The 17,937-nt window shown below is 60.8% G+C and overlaps 1 protein-coding gene across 1 annotated transcript; it reads left to right on the forward strand.

Annotated features, from left to right (window-relative positions):
* The first annotated feature begins 6,806 nt into the window (after window positions 1-6,806).
* On the forward strand, window positions 6,807-15,906 carry LHX5 (LIM homeobox 5). The gene is made up of 5 exons (XM_080650035.1): window positions 6,807-7,364; window positions 9,236-9,459; window positions 10,091-10,368; window positions 10,989-11,154; window positions 14,553-15,906. The coding sequence occupies exons 1-5, from the start codon at window positions 7,192-7,194 to the stop codon at window positions 14,918-14,920; spliced, it is 1,209 nt and encodes a 402-aa protein (XP_080506161.1). The 5' UTR covers window positions 6,807-7,191; the 3' UTR covers window positions 14,921-15,906.
* The last annotated feature ends 2,031 nt before the right edge of the window (window positions 15,907-17,937 follow it).

Raw genomic sequence — 17,937 nt, forward strand, 5'->3', positions numbered from 1 at the left:
GGCCCCTCCCCCCTCCCGGGGTCCGCGGCGGTGGGCGCCTGGGGGAGTGGGCGGGGCCCCTAGCCCGCTGGGCGCTTGTTCAGCCAGGCTGCAGTGTAAACCCCCGCTTTCCAACGCAGATTTCCCTTTTAACACCTTCTAAACAAAGGCTAATGAGGCCACTGCATTACTTTATCAACACACAATCATTAGCAGCCGAGAATTACACGCGCAAGCGCGCGCGCACACACACACAAACACACACACACAGCGCGTTCGCGCACACAGGCTGCCAAAGTCAGGCGAATTCTAAAGGAACCCACATTAGGCTAACAAAAAGGAGGTGGGATGTGGAAGGGCGGGGAGAGGAGGTGGTAAAGAATGGAAAGGAGAGAGAAACGCTATTGAGACTGAAAAAAAAAGAGACCAAGAGAAAAGAAAGGAAGGGAAAGCAAGATACAGACTCAAACACAGACTAGCTGGTTGGAGACCAGGTAACTAGAACGTATGGGGGGGGGGGCCTTCAATTGGGGGTTAGGGTCCCTGGAAAAGCTGTCCCCGTGTGGGCTCCAAGGATGGAGCAGGGTTGCAGGCATGTTCTCAGAAGCAGCTCCAGGGATGGCCCCTCAGATACACTCAGTGGGGCCACAGGGGCTGGGACCACAGCCCCCACCACACACACACACACACACACACACACACACAGCACGGCCTGCTCCCCGACAATGAAGAGCTGGGGCCACCTCCAGGCCCAGCACCGGGAAGACAGGAGCATCACAGCGGTTCTGGGCTCACACCCGCCTGGTCTGGCTGCCTGGGATCTGTGCTTCGCCGGGCAGCCGGGCAGCAGCCCGTGGCTCTGCCCGGAGAACCCCTCTCTGAACAAAGGCATCCGGGCGTTTCCCTCACTCACTGGAGGACTAGCTTGCACCTCTGCTTCCATCCTCCCCGGGCTCCCTCTAGCTCCAGGGGTCAGCCCCAGCCTGCACCCTCCCAGGGATGGGAGCCTGCGTTTGGCCCCAGGTTGCAGCATCGGAATGTGGCCTGCAGGACGGGACGGGCAGCTGCCGGTGGGGCCTCTGAATGGTGCATTCCTGGAAAGGGGCCTGCAGGACAGAGAGAGGGGCGCCCGCACCACATCACCCTGCCACCTGTCCCTAAACTGGCAAGCACTCGCAGAGCACTACTCACTTTGGGGCTGGATTTCCCCAACGGGGAGGCTCCGTTCAGCCCTGCCCTCCTCGCCTGCTCCCCCTCAGAGATGCTGGTCCCGGTGGCTCCTAGAGCTGCCGAGCAGACTCCCACCAGCCCTGACAACTGGCCTGTGTAAAGCTGACCACAGCCTTCTGGCCCCCGTTCCTGTCCCAAAGCCACCTGGCTCAGACAGTGTCGTAGGACCCCTGCCCACTCACACCCCGCAGAACTTTAAAGTCCCAGCCCAGATATTGGACTGGAGTGGAGTTTGGACTCAGAGTCCCCCATCCCGGCACTTATAGGGGAACTTGGGGAGGGGGTAAGCTTTGCCATTGTTGAATGGAGAGATAGATGGAAGGAAGGAAGGAAGGAAGGAAGGAAGGAAGGAAGGAAGGAAGGAAGGAAGGAAAGGAAAGGAAAGGAAAGGAGGGAGGACATGGAGGGATTCCCTGCCTATTTGATTAAACGTTCCAGGTCGGGTCTGCCCAGCAAACGAGACCCTTAATTAAGCAGTGCATAATTCAACTGACAGGAAGGCCCCGCGCCCCGCAGAGATGTCCTACAAACCAAGCAGTCCACAGTAGAGCGCGAGGGGACACGCCGACCTCGTGGCCACTGCCTTCCAGAATCCAAGACCATGGGGTTGTGCCTATGCCCTGTCCCTCTTGGGGACGCCCAAGCCCGGGCACTCTCCCTGCCTGGACTCAGGGCTGCCCCCAGCTGGCCACCCCCTCGGGGATTCCGGATGCTCATCCACCCTCCCTCCGCTGCCACCCCACCCCCTGGCCCTCGCCGCTGCAGCAGCCCTGCGCGGATGCTCTGGGCCTCGCCATACGCCTCGCCGGCGTCTCCCAAGCCAGCCTGTGCGCACACACGGTCAGTAGTCCTCGGGCAAACCCGAACTCCCTATGGTAGGGGCTGTAGACCGGGCCTGAGGGCTCGGTTCTCCGGGTCTCGCCGGATGGCACCAAAGCAGCCGCTCTTCTCGGGCCTCGGGGCGGCAGCTCCACGCCCGCTCCGGCTCCGAGGCCGAGTCCTCCGGCGGCGGGCAGGGCGCGGCGGCACGGCGGGACGCTGAGTGTGTGTGCGCGGCGCGGCCTATATTTACACCCCAAACAAAATAATTACACTTTTGTCGGAGGGAGAAAGCCAGTGATTAGGCGCGGGCTCTTTGCGGCAAAACAGTTTCTCAGTGGTACACCAGTATAATTTTTCACGGCTGGCTGAAATCAAAGAGGGGAGGTAATGAATCCGGCGAGCAATTTAAATTTACAATTTGTAACGCCGCCGCCGCCGCCGCGCAGACCCGGCCGAGAGCGCAGCTCAGAGGCGCTCGCTGCGTTTGTTTAATGTTAAAGCCGCGCTAGCTCTTGGGGGGTGGGGAGGGAGGGGTTGCAGAGTATGCGTGTTGGGGAGTGGGGGGCGGTAATGATCGAAGTCGGTATTGGACCGGCTGAGCCGCCCAAGAAAACGTGGGAGAAGAGGACGAGGGGCGCGCTTCCTGGGTGTCCCCCACAGTGCGCACGTTCCCCAAGAAAGCAGGCCACTCAGGGATGCCTTCGGACGGGTGAAGAGAACTATTCTGACCGCCGGAAAAGCCCGCATTTCTGCTTGGCTGCAGCATCCCCCGGGCAGGAGATTTCCGGTGAGGAGCAGCCAGATGCAGCTGAAACGCTCTCTTCAATCTGCGGGAAGGTCAGCTCCAAACATCCGCGAGAGTCCCCATTCCGGCCGCTGCCCAGTGCGCCCGGATGGAGAGCTCGAGCAAGCGCCCCAAACCCCAGCTTAGCGCGCCTCGAAACTCCCACTCCTGGAAGGTGTGTGCCTCCTCGCCAGTAATTAATTGCCGAACTCAAGGGGGAATATGCAAACCGCACATTACTAACTCTACAGGGCTTAAGTGATTGGAAACAGATTATTATCTTGTTTGTCTTTTGTCTGTTTTACTTATCCCGCCACCGTCTGTCGAGTTGTAATGTTGATACTCTTTACTCTAGGAGGAAGATTTTTATATAGGAAATTCCATCAACATCTTGTATAAGTGACATTGTATCTCCATGCATTACCCTGTTAAGACACAAGCGGTTTATTAGTTGCATATAGGAGGGGATTTCGCTGCCTGGTCGCCATCTGTTAGCGCTGTTAGGGCGGGATAATTCGTCTAATAGTTGGTCTGCTGGCGTCTTGTTTTAGGTGTTTTTTGTTTTTGTTTTGGATGCTGTGTAGAGGGCTGGCGAAGGGCAAGCAGTCTCCCCTGCAGCTGGGCTGGGGCGATGGGGCGTCTGGATTGGCACTGGGCTGTGCTGGGGACCCCGGGGTGACTCTAGGGAGGCTGTGACCTGGACAAGATGGGTAAATTCAGCCACAGAAGTCCAGACCAGAACTTCTGGAAAAAGAGACCTCACCGCTGACGACCGACTACCGACATTCAGCCCAGGTGACTCACCATACCCAGGCTCTTGGGAGCCCCAGGGCTGCTCCCTGAGACTGCCCCCTGTTCCTGCCGCCCCCATGGCCTGGCCCACAGCTGCTGGGACCTGCTGTGTGCTGGCACGTATGTACGGCAGCCAGGAGGTGAGGGCCGGTGGACCTGTCTGTGATGGAGCCTGCACGCAGGCATTGAGCGCCAGCAGCGTGGACAAAGCCGGTGTTGGGAGGACCGGCAGCCCTAACTTGGTGGGGGATTGGGCGAAGGTGAGCTCGGTGTGCCTAGTCCAGAGGCCATCAGATGGGGGTTTCTAAGGACTGTATGTGTCCTCCCTCCATCATCCCAAAATCTGTGCCGTGCAGGATGGGGATGGTTGATTGCAGCAATGAGTCGGGTGCTGGATTTGGACGCCCAGCAGAGAGGCAAAGAGAGGAGATTAAAAACAAGAGAGAGAAATAGAGAAACAAAGTGATGGAGACAGAGGGAAAGGGAAGCAGGACAAGAACAGAGGCTGAACACAGAAGAAAGGAAAACAGATGTGAGAGAGCGAGGAAACCCAGGGAGACAAAGACAGAGTAGACGGGGCAATTTGCCCCCACGCGAGCCTGGGCACCTTTCCTCTCCTCCCCTCTCCTCTCCTCTCCACTCCTCCCCTCTCCTCTCCTCTCCTCTCTCCCCCTCTCTTCCCCTCTCCTCTCCTTTCCTCTCCTCTCTTCTCTCCTCTCCTCTCCACCCCTCTCCCCTCCTCTCCTCCCCACTCTCCCCCTCTCTTCCCCTCTCCTCTCCTCTCTTCCCCTCTCCTCTCCTCTCCTCTCCTCCCCACTCTCCCCCTCTCTTCCCCTCTCCACTCCTCTTTTCCCCTCTCCTCTCCTCTCCTCTCCTCTCCTCTCCTCTCCTCTCCTCTCCTCTCCTCTCCTCTCCTCTCCCCTCCACTCCTCTTTTCCCCTCCCCTCTCCTCTCCTCTCCTCTCTCCTCTCCTCTCCTCCCCTCTCCATTCTTGTTTCTCTCAAGGATCTTTCGTGCCCCAGGAGGCAGGGCCAGCCACTGCTGGAAACTGTGACCCCTGGAGCCCTACCCCTGGGCCTGGGTGACCATTCGGCGTGAGCCTGGCCGAGGCCCCGCTGTGCTGTGTAGACACCTGTCTGTCAGCCAGCGGAGGGTGGGAGAACAGCACCATCAGGCAGAAGCTGCCCATTTTGGGGCCTCCCTTTCAAAGACATGTTTTGTGGGTCAATACCCCACCCGGTGACCAGCATCTGTCCCTCCCTGTCCCCAGCCCGATTCCCTCCCCTGGAGCCTGGGGACCGTGCTAAACCTGGACAGGCACTGCCCCAACACAGGCACCCACACATCCTGCCCCCTCTACATCCACAAAGGTAAAATGCTGTTAGGAGCACACACACAAATATGCCCCCCCCCCAAAACCTACAGGAGTTTCATAAACAAAAACTACTACATGAACAAGTACTCACACCTGTGATACACATAGTGAGGGGCACACAACACAGACCCACACAATTCTGCTCTTACACACACCCCATCCGGACTCAGTCACACACGCGCAAACACACACACACACACTCAGATTTTAAAAGTCCTTTTTCACGTTGACATTAGCACACATGTACACAAATAATCTTTCACAAATGCACACTCACATGCAAACACCCTCATATTCGCGGGGCCGCAAGTAAGCGTCTATACACATACACGAGCCAAAAAAACAAGAGTGCACAGAATAACACACAACATTAGCATAACCACACACAACTATAAACACAGATGCACACAGAATACACACACCAAACTGTACTCACATGACTGACTACTGACTATAAACAGGTAAAAATGCCATTCTCAAAATACACACTGACGAACTGGGTAAACTACCCTTACACACTGCCACGTCCAGTCTTAGCGCAAACACAACCCCGGGTTCCAGGGCCTGGGCCCAGGCCTAGCTTTCCTTGCCAGCGGCAGCCGCTTTCCAGACAAGGATGGAAAACCCTGGCGGCCCTCGGGCATCCCTCAATCGGAACGCCCTTTCCCGAGTTGACCCCTTGGAAAATGAGGCTTGATCCCTCCCTCTTTGCCCCCAGACCCACACCAACACCCCTCTCCCCGCGCGCGCGCACACACACACACACACACACACACACTCCCGGACACTTGGCGCCCCCACAGAGCCTCTCTTCCTGCGTCCTTTGAGATAGAACTTGCACACCCATCTCGCATGCCCCGCGTGTGCAAGCAGCGTCCGCCCCATCGCTAGCGTTCCCCGCTTTGGCGGTGTGGTGCCCTACCGGCTGGACCGAGATCTTGAAGGTGCAACGAGGAAAGGAGAGACCTGTGAGCGCCACCACCTCTGAGCTGGCTCCAGGAAGACCCCTCGCCCTCGCCCTGACCTTCTCCTCCCCACATCTCTTCCGGAGTTCCGGAGCTCCGTGGGCGTTGAGCTCAGGCCTGAAATTCAGAGGTCCTGACCAGGCCGGATAACACGCCTCTCCCCCACAACCTGAACCTGGGCCTGTCTGGGGGGAAATACGCAAACTCAAAGGCCTCCATTCATATTCATTCTCTCTCTCTCTCTCTCTCTCCCTCCCTCCCTCCCTCCCTCCCTTTTTCTCTCCCTCTCTCCCTCCCAGCCCCCAAAGGCCACCTGGGCCTTAGCCCCTTGTATGACAAAAGAAGCCGGCCAGGCGCTGGGAGCCGGTGAGCTGCGCTGTAGCAGCTCCAAGGCTTAGACCCCAGGAAGCGCCCGGGAGAGGGATTCCAATCTGGGTGGCTGGGCTGGGAAAGGGAAGGCGAATTAGAGCGTGCTCCAACCCCGGGCAACTTGTGCAAGTTCCAGGGATGGCGAAGGGGGCAGAGGTCCCTTCCCCCACTAGGCCCAGGAATCCCGGCCCCCAAATATTTGTGAGGAGAGAGGAAGAGAGAAGCAGTTTCAGATCGCGCGCCCCCCTCCCCGCCCCCAGCCCCCAACTGTAAGGTAAATACTTACTTCGCCTCCGAACCAGGTACAAGCTAATACTCAACAATACTGATGCCTTGTTTTTTTTGCTCTGTCCGGACCGCAACGCTGTAGCCAATTTAGATATGCTATAAATTTAAGAGGTTGCCATGGCCACCGCGCACCCATTGGCCGGCGGGCCCCCTACGTGCCGCGCCACGTCACCAAATCTGAATAAGGATGCGCGAATTAGGCGGCGGCCAGACAAAGATGAGGATCGGGACCGCTTGAAAGTGGGGGAAAGTGCCGGCGCCTCCGCCACCGGGGAAAGCCGCTCCGCAGCAGCGCCGAGGCCAGCAGCTACCCGAGACACCTGGGGGAGCTCGGAACCAGCGCTGGGGCGCGCGGCCCGGGGCATGAGGCTGTGAACGCCACCGCTCCCCACCCCACCCCACCCCGGGCGGCCCAGCGCCAGGCCAGCGATCACCCAAGGACTTGACCGGCTGAGTCTTGGTCCGGACCGGACTCGCCCGGCAGTGGCCGAGAGGAGAGGCGGAGCGCAGCTGCGGGGCCGGGGGGCCCGAGGGCCGGGGGCCCAGACGGAGGGCAAGGCGGCCCGAGCCGCCCGGGGCGCGGGGCTATGATGGTGCACTGTGCCGGCTGCGAGCGGCCCATCCTCGACCGCTTCCTGCTGAACGTGCTGGACCGCGCGTGGCACATCAAATGCGTTCAGTGCTGCGAGTGCAAGACCAACCTCTCGGAGAAGTGCTTCTCGCGCGAGGGCAAGCTCTACTGCAAGAATGACTTCTTCAGGTAAGAGGCCCGAGCTCCGCGGGGGCGCCGGGGAAGGGGAAACCGCCTCCCCGGCTCTGCAGCTTAGAAGGGGCCGGCCACTGCTCTCCCCTGTCCTTGGTCAAGGAAAGGGCCGGAGCCCGGGCGGAGCAAAACGGAAGCTGCCTCGCGGTGGCTCCTCCCGGCCGGCTTGGACCGCAGGTTCCCTGGGGGAGGAATCTCTGACAACTTACTCCCCGCCCGTCCCTACCCCTTCCAGCGGCTGCAATTCCAGGGTGGAAGCGGCAAGCCCGGAGTCTGAGAGAGGAGGGATTTTTGCAAAGTTAGGGGTGGCTGGAGGCTTCTCCCACAAGACAGACTGCATTTGCCAAGAGGCTGTCCTGCGGGCAGGCAGGCGGCCCCAGCGCCCTCCTGGACAAACACCAGCTTCCCAGCGCCCAGGGGCTCAGCCAGGAGGGTTTCCTCTGATGTTTGGGGGAGGGACCCTTTACCTCCTCATCCCCTCAGCCCAACTCCGTAAATATTTTCTCCCATGTTGAAAAGTACCCAAGAAATCCAAGCTGAGAATCAGGACCTCTGGGGACTAGCCCGGGCCATGCCACCTCCCCTTGCTGCCCACAGAGGCCCTCAGGCAGGCTAGGGATGATCACTGCTCTGGGCCTCAGTTTCCCCAGCTGGGAAATGCCCAGGGGTGGCCTGGAAGGCTGTGGGGTTTGCAGCAGCTCAGCCCTGCCTGCTTCTACCCGCACTGGAGAGCGGCTTTGTGAGCTCGAATTCCGGTGCCCAGGGAAGGGGGCGTGATGAACAGGGAGGAGGGAGCCTGCCCCCAGCCCCAGCTGCTCGGCCTGGGGAATCTGAATAGGAGAAAATGTCAGCCTCGCCTTTACACGTGTAAACTCCCGGCCTGGAGAGCTGAGGCCCTAATGTGGCGAGGCTTGCAAGGTGCCTAATGATTTTTGATAAGGTGCATATGGCCAATTACGCGGCCGGATAAGGCCACAAGTGACTTATGGCTTCTAATGCCCCCACTACATCAACGTCACCCAAATTCGCTGTTTAGAGATTTGGGTGTGAGCAGATGTGGGGCCCAACATCCTGGCCCTCTCCCTCCCCAACCCGCACCTCTCCCACTCGGAGGAGGCTGGCCTTCTCCCCGGGCTCAAGAAAAGGATTTAAACCAGGAACTCGGGCACTGGGGGGTGGAGGGGGGGAGTTTGAGCAACCCCCATGCTGGCCAGGTAGGTGTTGGATTGCCTTCATTTCCCTGCTTCCTGCCAGGGCCAGAGATGTTGGGGGGCTGGAGACTCAGTCCCTGCTTCTTGGGGTCCACTGGTTCCCCAGGCTCCTGACTAGCTGTGCTGCATCCCACAGTGGGCGCTGGGAAGCCCCAGGCGCTGGCGGTGCTGGGAATGGGCAGAAGGCTCCCTCCTCTCTGCCTGGGTCCTGCTCAGGAGAAGGGCTCCCTGCCAGTTCCCGCCAGCCAGGCCAAAGGGTCCAGGAGGCACAGCCAAGAAGGGGTCCAAACCCTGCCTGCCTGGCTCAAAAGCCTTCCCAGCCTGGAGAGGAGAGTTTGCCTAGAGCATCCCAGGTGAATGTGGGGGTACAGGGAGCAGCTTGGGGTCTCTGGGCCCTCTGCTTGGCTGAAGGCTATGCCCATTGCTCTAAGCCCAGTGGAGTCCAAATAAACCTGAATGAGACATGGCGGTCCCAGTCCCAAGAACAGCCGGGGACATTGGTCTCCTTCTTGTGCTCAGCCAGAGAGCACAGCAGTGGGGTCTCCTTGGGCAGGGAAGGAATGGAGCTTCTCAGAAGCCGGGGAGGGTGGGAAGAGGTCGGGGCTGGCGACGACGGGACATCAGGCTGCCCGGTGACAGGCTGTGCTGTGTCGGCAGGCGCTTTGGCACTAAGTGTGCGGGCTGCGCGCAAGGCATCTCGCCCAGCGACCTGGTGCGCAAGGCCCGCAGCAAAGTCTTCCACCTCAACTGCTTCACCTGCATGGTGTGCAACAAGCAGCTGTCCACGGGCGAGGAGCTCTACGTCATCGACGAGAACAAGTTCGTGTGCAAGGACGACTACCTGAGCTCGTCCAGCCTCAAGGAGGGCAGCCTCAACTCAGGTAGGGGCCTCGCTCCTCCGCCAGCCCCGCCCGCACTCTCTACGCTGCTCCCTGGGGCTTCCGGCCCGCGCGGAGCTCTCCGCTCGCGGTCACCCAGCAGGCAGCTCTGGGGCGAGGCGGCCGGGCGCCGGGGAAGGGCACAGCGCTGGAGCCAGGCCGACTGGACACCAGCCCAGCCCTTTCCCGGACCGCCTCCAATTCGGGAGCCTTTTCCCAGGCGCCACCTTCCCCATCTGGAACTGCGCCATTCCCTTCCGCTTCCTTTGAGCTCCTGGTCACTTCTCCCTGCACTGGGAGGACTCTAACCGGAAGGCGAGGAGGGAGCGGGGCGCCGAAATCTGAGGCCCCGAGCGCACCTGGACCCTCCTCCAGACCCCGCTCCAGAGCGCGTGCCTCCCCCTCCCCAGCAATAGGCGAAAAGTGCTGAGAAGGCTGGAGAGGGCCCCCCAAAGGCCCAGCCCCACCTGGACGGAGTGGGCGGGCCCGGGCCTGGGGGAGGGGCTGTCGCAGGGTTTGGGAGCGAACCCCGCGGGGCTGGCGGTGGCCTCGGCCGGCTGGAACCGGCTCCCGATTGTGGCGGCCTCGGGCCGCCGCTCACGCTGCTGTCCCCTTCCCACTCCCTCCGCCGCAGTGTCATCCTGTACGGACCGCAGTTTGTCCCCGGACCTCCAGGACCCCCTCCAGGACGACCCCAAGGAGACGGACAACTCGACGTCGTCAGACAAGGAGACGGCCAACAACGAGAACGAGGAGCAGAACTCGGGCACCAAGCGGCGCGGCCCGCGCACCACCATCAAAGCCAAGCAGCTGGAGACGCTCAAGGCCGCCTTCGCCGCCACGCCCAAGCCCACGCGCCACATCCGGGAGCAGCTGGCGCAGGAGACCGGCCTCAACATGCGTGTCATCCAGGTGCGGCCCGGCCTGGGTCACCTCCCACCGCCTCGTGCCCAGCCCGCGGCGCCCTGGAGCTGCGAGGCGCCCCGCTCCGCGCCGAGTTCCGTCTAGCGGCCAGCCGTGCGCTTCGGGCCGGGCCAGCGGGTCAAACCCGCAGCCACAGTCACTAGTCACCTCACCTCTGAGCCCCGCCCCTCCCTTCTAGGAGGGTGTTAAGCCTCGCTGGGGGACAGACCCCTCCCTTCCTCTCCTCTACCGAGCAGAGGAGGCGACGTTCCTCACCGGCCTCCTCCCTGCGCCAGGGCCGGGGCAGGCAGACAGACCGACGGCCAGAGTCCGGCTGGGAAGCCAGGGGCCCAGGCCAGAGCCAGGCCGCGCGGGAGGCCTTTATAAAGCCGTCAGGCCGCGGGCGGGCGAGGACCGGGAAGCCCGAGTCTTTATGAGTCGCCCCAAGGGTCCGCCAAATCCTTCACCCTTGGCTGGTTCACCGAGGCCCCTCTCCACTCCTCCGGCCTAATCCGCCCCCCCTCGCCTCAGGGCAGTCTTGGAGGCAGGAGGCGCTAGGACCCAGCAGGGGCGGCCCGGGCGGGAGAGGATACCCGCCACCCAGCTCACTGCCCCCTCCTCTGTCCCAGGTGTGGTTCCAGAACCGACGGTCCAAAGAACGCAGGATGAAACAGCTAAGCGCACTGGGCGCCCGCAGACATGCCTTCTTTCGGAGTCCGAGGCGCATGCGTCCACTGGGGGGCCGCTTGGACGAGTCTGAAATGTTGGGGTCCACTCCATACACCTACTATGGAGGTAAGAGACCCCTGAGAGCTTTGCCCTACACCAGAGGCTGAGCTCAGGGCCTGTACTACAGCTCTGGGCTGCACCAGGGACCCCCTCCCCCCAACTTCTGTCACGCAGGACAGTAACGGACACACTTTAACAGACACACATCAACACATACACACTCACCCACAGATACTTCCTGGATGCGAAATCAGGCACACGGTTCACTGACCCGTACAGCAGTACACACCAGACCAGCTCGCCACTCACCCACACGGGACACACTCCCTCACACACACACTGGAGTTCAGAGACCTCGGGGACACACGAATACACACAGTATACTCCACCGCAGACACGCTCACTGACAGACACACCTGGGAAATCCCCCGGCTCACACACTTCCACCAGCAGACCAAGTGGGACACTAACAAATCCATATGCACCCTGCCCCACCGCCTCCTTCCTGCCCTTGCCCGGGGCCTGGGGTACTTGGCACCAGCAGGAACTCAGGCACTGGAGGGCAGTGCGCTGGCCGTGGGGATGGAGGGATCAGGATTCATCCCGCAGCCTGCTCTCCAGCTCCCAATGTATTAACTGGGGTTCTGCAGCCGAGGGTCTGTGCACGCAGCCTCTGGCTCTGGTAGCCCAGGTTCAGGCAGTTGCTCGGGGCAGGACACCTGCGTTTAGTGGCAGCTGGGGGCTCAGGGACTGGGCCAACCCAGGTACCAGCTCTCAGTCTTCGGGGCCTCGGGGCGAGTAGCGGGAGTTCGCGAAGAGCAGTTCTGTGGCGGATGTTACCAGGCTCAGTGCTGGGAGAACTTTCCTCTTGGTCACCCCTCCTCTCCCTCCTTCCCTCCTCTCCTCCATTCCGTTCTTTCTCTCCACCCCTCCGTTCCCCTACTTGCTCCTTGGAGACCCATGCCAGCTCCCCGCCCACGCTTTTGGAGACTCCAGGGCATTTCAGTACATGCTTACCATCCTCCACTTCCCAAACCACCCCCGGCTGTTCTGGAGTCTCTGAATTTGGGGAGCCCCCAGGAGAGCCTGTGCCTGATGGGTCTCCTCTCTGAGTGGCCCAGTATCACAGGCCTGCGGGGGGTTGGGGGGCTAGTAGCTCAGTTTGGGGAGAGGCGACTCCTCTTAGAAAAGTGGGTTTGGTGGCAACAGAGGGCGAGAGCCAGGAGCCCAGCCACAGGCAGACCCAGGAAAGAGGACACCTTTTTGGCACATCCTCAGGCCCGGAAGGTTAGACCTTCCCATCTGGCCAGGGTCCCCAGAAACTGTGGACAGAATTCGTGGCTGTGCTTTTAGGGGAGAGACTCTGCGATGGCAGGGCCCAGGTTTTTTTTGGGGGGGGCGGGGGGCGCTGCAGACGCCCAGGACAGCCTGGATGGGGGACCTCTCCACCTAACCTCGCCTCCTTCCGCACAAAACCTCGCAGCGCTAGGAGGTGGTGGGGCGGTACCAGTCCGGAATGTTCCCTGCCTTGGTGATTAACCAAGGGTTCCCTGCCACCTCCTTTAACCGCGCGTCTGCTGGCTGCGGTCGGGCCTGGACACCCGAGCCCCTCTTCCCGGGAATGGGGGTGCCAGACCCCCGAGCCCCAGCGAGGCAGCCCCGCCTAATCCGCGCTGGGAGATCCCGGCGGCGGCGGCGGCGGCGAGCGAGAAAGGAGCGGGCGGCGGCGCCCCGTGGGAGCGCGGACAAAGCCCCAGCTGCGGCTTTTGTGCCCTTTTCAGACGGCGTTGGTTCCAATTACCGCCGGCCGGGCCGCCATATGGGCGGAGGCGGCGCGCTCCGCGCGGGGCCGTGGCCCGCGCAGACCGGCCCGCTCGCAGCGGGGCCCCTGTCGGTCCCCATTTCTGTCCCTTAGGGACCCCAAATTCGCGCTTCCAGCCTTTCGCTTCCGTTTCGGGGAGAATAGAATGAGTGCTTCCTTTAAAAAAAAAAAAAAAAGTAATTGGCGAGCGTTTTAGCTGTTGCCTAAACCATCTCCAAGCCTCGCCTCGCCTCCAGACACCTCCGCTTGGACCGATTTCAGGGTTTGGAGAGGGAAGGGGTGGCAGGGAGCATCCGAAACTCGCCAGGGACTGAGACCCCAAGACTGAGCAGGTGTGTGAGTTTGCCGAGACTCCCCCACTGGAGCCCTGGTTTTCCCGCCGTACAAAGCGGGTTATTGTCACTAGGGCGGAGCTACAGGGCGCTCCCTTCGTGGGGTTCCACACCCCATTCCCTCAGGGGCTGGCCTGGGGGGTGGGAGCAGGCTCTCGAAGAATCTGGGGGAGGGGCTTTGAGAGACTTCGTTGGGAATGGGCAGGCTTGTGACCTGGAGTCCCCGTGTCTCTTGACTGCGGGCAAAACGCACATGTGTGCCTTTTTCTGGAGAGAGAACCCAAAACTATCACCAGATTCTCAAAAGGGCCCACTGTTCCCAAATGCGTCAGACGCTGGGGTCCCGGCCGCCCTCCCGGAGTGAGACTGGGGGCGCCCACGGAACTCCGGACACGACCCAGAGCGCGCGCGAGTCCTCCCGTCTCCCACGGCGCTGGGCTCGCTTTCTGGGTTCCAGGCGGGTGGGCGCAAGGCTGTCCTCCGGGAGGCGCAGAGCCGAAGGACAGGGCGCTGAGCCCGCCTTGCGCTTCCGCACCCAGGTTTCCGCACCCCCGGCCCAGACCCCTGCCCCTCCGCGCTCCAGCCGAGGCCCAGGTCCCCACGCCCAGGTCCCGGCTCCTCCCCGGAGCCTCCGTCTCTGGCTTCCTCTCTGCCACTTCGCATCGCCTCGCGGTCTCGGGGCTCTGTCTCCCGGACCTTCCGTCCTGTTCCTGGGTGTCTCGCTGGGTTTCTCACCTGCGCCTCTAACCACGGCCTCGCGTTTCCCCCCTAGACAGTCGGTCTCACTCGCCCTCCCACCTCTCGGCGCGCCGTCTCGGGGTCTCTGACTTGGGGACTCGCAGGCCCCTCTCCTGTCCCCTGTCACTCTGTCCGTCCTCTGCTGGTCTCGCACGGCCCCTGTCTCTCGTCTCTGCGTCTCTCTCACCAACTCTAAGGCCCTCTCCGCAGCCGCGCCTCGCCATCCGTCAGGGAACTTGGGACTGAAGTCGCATCCCTCGCGCTGCCCTTCGCTGTCCGCTTCTCTGCGGCGGCACCTCTGTCTCTCTCGTCGGTCTCTCCCCTTCCGGCGTCTCCTTGTCTCTCTCCCCAACTGGACCCCTGGGTCTGCGTCCGCGCCGCTTTGGGCCGCCCTCTCCCTCGGTCTCCTCGGGTCAGTGTCGCGCCCCCCCTCCCGTTAATGTCCTCTCCCGGCGCCCCCAAACACGCTCACCCGCCTCTGGCCGTCGTCTCCCGGCTCCCCTAACCCGGGTCCCCGAGCCCCGCCTGCCCTCCCACCTCTCACGGCCCTGTCTCTCCCGCCCCCTCCGCAGACTACCAAGGCGACTACTACGCGCCAGGAGGCAACTACGACTTCTTCGCGCACGGCCCGCCGTCGCAGGCGCAGTCCCCCGCCGACTCCAGCTTCCTGGCCGCCTCGGGGCCCGGCTCGACGCCGCTGGGCGCGCTGGAGCCGCCGCTGGCCGGGCCGCACGCCGCCGACAACCCCAGGTTCACCGACATGATCTCGCACCCGGACACGCCGAGCCCCGAGCCGGGCCTGCCGGGCGCGCTGCACCCCCTGCCCGGCGAGGTGTTCAGCGGGGGGCCCAGCCCACCCTTCCCCATGAGCGGCGCCAGCGGCTACAGCGGACCCCTGTCGCACCCCAACCCCGAGCTCAACGAGGCCGCCGTGTGGTAAGGCCGCCGGGACAGGCCGCCCCCCGGACGGACGCAGCGTCCCCGAAACCAAAACGCCCCTGGAGGCTCCCTCAGGGGTTCTCTCCCGGGTCCGCATTCAACGCGCAGCTGCTGCTCGGCTGGGCGCGGAGGGGGAACGCCCCCGTCGCCACCCGCGGGCTCTCCGGGACCCCAGCCTCCGCCAGCGCTCTCCTGGCAGCCGCGAGCCGTTTCTCGGGACCAAAGTCAACCCTGCAGAGGGTCAGGAGGCCTGCAGCGCGCTCTAGACCCGGCCCCACCCCCACCTCCGTGGACCCAGAGAGGCTGAGGCCAAGGGGCGGAGGCGTGTCCCTCCCTCTGCAATCCGAGTGGCATTTTTGTCATCTTATTTCTCACTCTGCTTTCCCCGTCTTTCAAACAAGATGATAAGGGAGAGAGATTGGAGGGAGAGAGAGGAAAGGGAGCAAAGTGAGGAAGAGGAGAGATGGATGGAGAGCGCGCCAGCCAGGGAGAGAAGATGGAGAGAGAAAGCGAGAAACGCGCTGGACTGGGGGCGTCGCTGGAAGACAAATCCGCTTGCGCGTTAGCGCCCCCTGGTGGCCAATCTTGAGGATCAAGGTCAGCTTTTCCAGGAAGGTGGGGCGGTCTGACCAGGCGCCCCTCTCCTTTCTTGACGTTTATGTTGAGCCCAGAGTCCAGGCCAGACTCCAACACTCGCCCACCCTGCTCTCCCCGTGGGCAAGGCGCCAAGATTTCTGGGCTCCGGCCCACAGACCCCCCTCCCTGCCCGGGGCCTGGAGGCTGGGTCGTCAGGATGTACAGTATTATACTTTTTTGGAAGTTGGACGCTTCTAGTTTCCTTATTTTGTATAAAGAAGAAACAAATAAAGTATGTTTTTGTGTTTACTGTTTATTTATTGTACTCTAGTTATCTGCGGTTGGACATTTTTATATTTTTGAGAGGAGGGTGGGCTGAGTGAGGGAGGGGAAGCAGAAAGAGGTTTACCTAAAAAATAATAAAACACATAAAAAAAACAACAAAAATAAACTTTTCTAAAAAGAAATATTAATAAAAATTCTTTTTTGCCCTCATGCTATGTGGTTTTCTTTATTTTTTCTTTATTATTTTGTCTGTCTGTATAGTCACTCAGAATAAATGGAGTTATTCTTTTCTGGCTCTTGTTTCTGACAGCACGCAGACTCGGTGGGTCCGAAGACCTCTCCCTGTCTAAATGAGGAGTTTTTGGATAACGGTCAGGTAACGGAAGTGGCTGCCTTTTCTGTTGTTGTTGCCTTTTACAGCTGCTTGCTCCGGCACAGTATCTCCCGGTGCTGATGTAATACCCCATCTCACACAGACCCACCCAGCATGCAGTAAGCCTTAGCAATGTTGATGAATGAATGATGTCTGGTTTGTTTGTCCCAGTATGTCAAAAAGATTCTGGCTTCCATCCTAATTATGCCCCATGCAATTCCAGGTGCCAATACAAACAAACAAAAAACACCAGGCTGGTAAGCCCACCTTGTTATCTGCAAGGCTGTATTAGGACAGACGACCCCCCCACCCCCCACAGGCGAGGCTGTGTGCTGTGCCATTCCAACACAGTGCAGTGCGAGCTGTGTCCCCTGGGTAAATGGGCCTGCGGGAAGGAAAGAGCGCTGGGCGAGGTTTAGGAGGCCTGAGGCCACGTCCTTAAGACAAGTCCCTCCTTCTTCGCCTCAGTACCCCACTTACAAAGGGGATTGGAAAGGGTGCTCCCATACATTCCCTGCCAACTTCAGACTCTGCAGACGAAGGAGATAAAAATAAACGGGCGAGCGCCCTGCATTTGGACCCTTTCCACCCGAGCTTGGGGTGGGGGTCTTGCCCATTTAGGGTGGCGGGAAGGGGAGGGGGTGGGGAGATGGGGAGAAGTGGACCCCATGGGGTGCATGCGTGCTGAGAGCCCTGAGCCTGCTGTTCTTCTCTGCGGGCTTCCCAGGAAGAAGGCACGGCGGCCTGGCTTTCTCCCTCCTCCCTCACGCGCCTTTGTCTTTATCTGACACAGGCAACTTGCTTGTTGTGGGAAACTTAGAAGTTTCAGATAAACAAAAGGAAGCACATGGAATCACCCCAGATCTCAAACACGGTGGTAATGTGGTGGGTGCTTCTCCTCCCAGACTTTTTTTTTTTTTTTTTCATTTTAAAACGAGAGATCGTACACACGCACACACCACGCGCACACACACACACACACACACACACAGGGTCTGCAGGTGCCCGCTGCATGCCCACAGCGTCAGTCGGAGGGAAATGGGAGGGGAAGTTCACTCTCACGTCAGGGAACACTTGAGGGGCATCAGGTCTCAGAGGGTGGCCCCAGGAACCAGATTTCAGAAGGATTCTCATCTCTGGGGTCATGATCTGTCCATGGAACTAACTCCCCATGCAGGCTCATTTCAACTTCCCAAGTGCCTTCTGTGCCCAGGGCTCAGGGCGGAGAAACCCCACCCCGCCCTGTGGCGCCCTGCAGTCCCGGTCACGGTCAGGCACTGAGTGTCAGGGAGGCAGTTCCCAAGGAAGGCCGAGTGGAGAGGGGCAGCCTTGGGGAGGGACCTTTGTCCCTGGACACCCACCACCACTCTCTCAAAGTGTGATCAGAGGATGATGCTTTGCAGCGTACATCCCCGGCCCCAGGTCCGCGCCCAGGGCTGGAATCCCCCTCGGGGGCTGTGCCAGGGTGCTTCTCACTTGTCAAGCTCCCAGTTGATCCCGATGCCGCCTCCGAACTTGCAGGACCACTGCCCAACTGTCTTGTCCAGAGTCTGGTCCAGTCCTCACAGCGCCCCTTCAGGATGAGTGCTGTTACTCCCATTTTACAGATGAGGAAACTGAGGCTGGAGAAGTGAAGTGAGCTGCCTGCGGTCAGAGAGCTGGGGAGAAGCAGAGCCAGGTTTCCAATCAAGAACATCTGCTTCCAGAAGCCACGTTTCCCCTGAACCCACGGCACAGCCTGGCACTGGTAAAGCCTCATTCTGTGTCTAGTAACTACATAGATG

The sequence above is a fragment of the Plecotus auritus genome, assembly GCF_963455305.1.
Source record: "Plecotus auritus genome assembly, chromosome: 13".
Lineage (NCBI taxonomy): Eukaryota > Metazoa > Chordata > Mammalia > Chiroptera > Vespertilionidae > Plecotus > Plecotus auritus.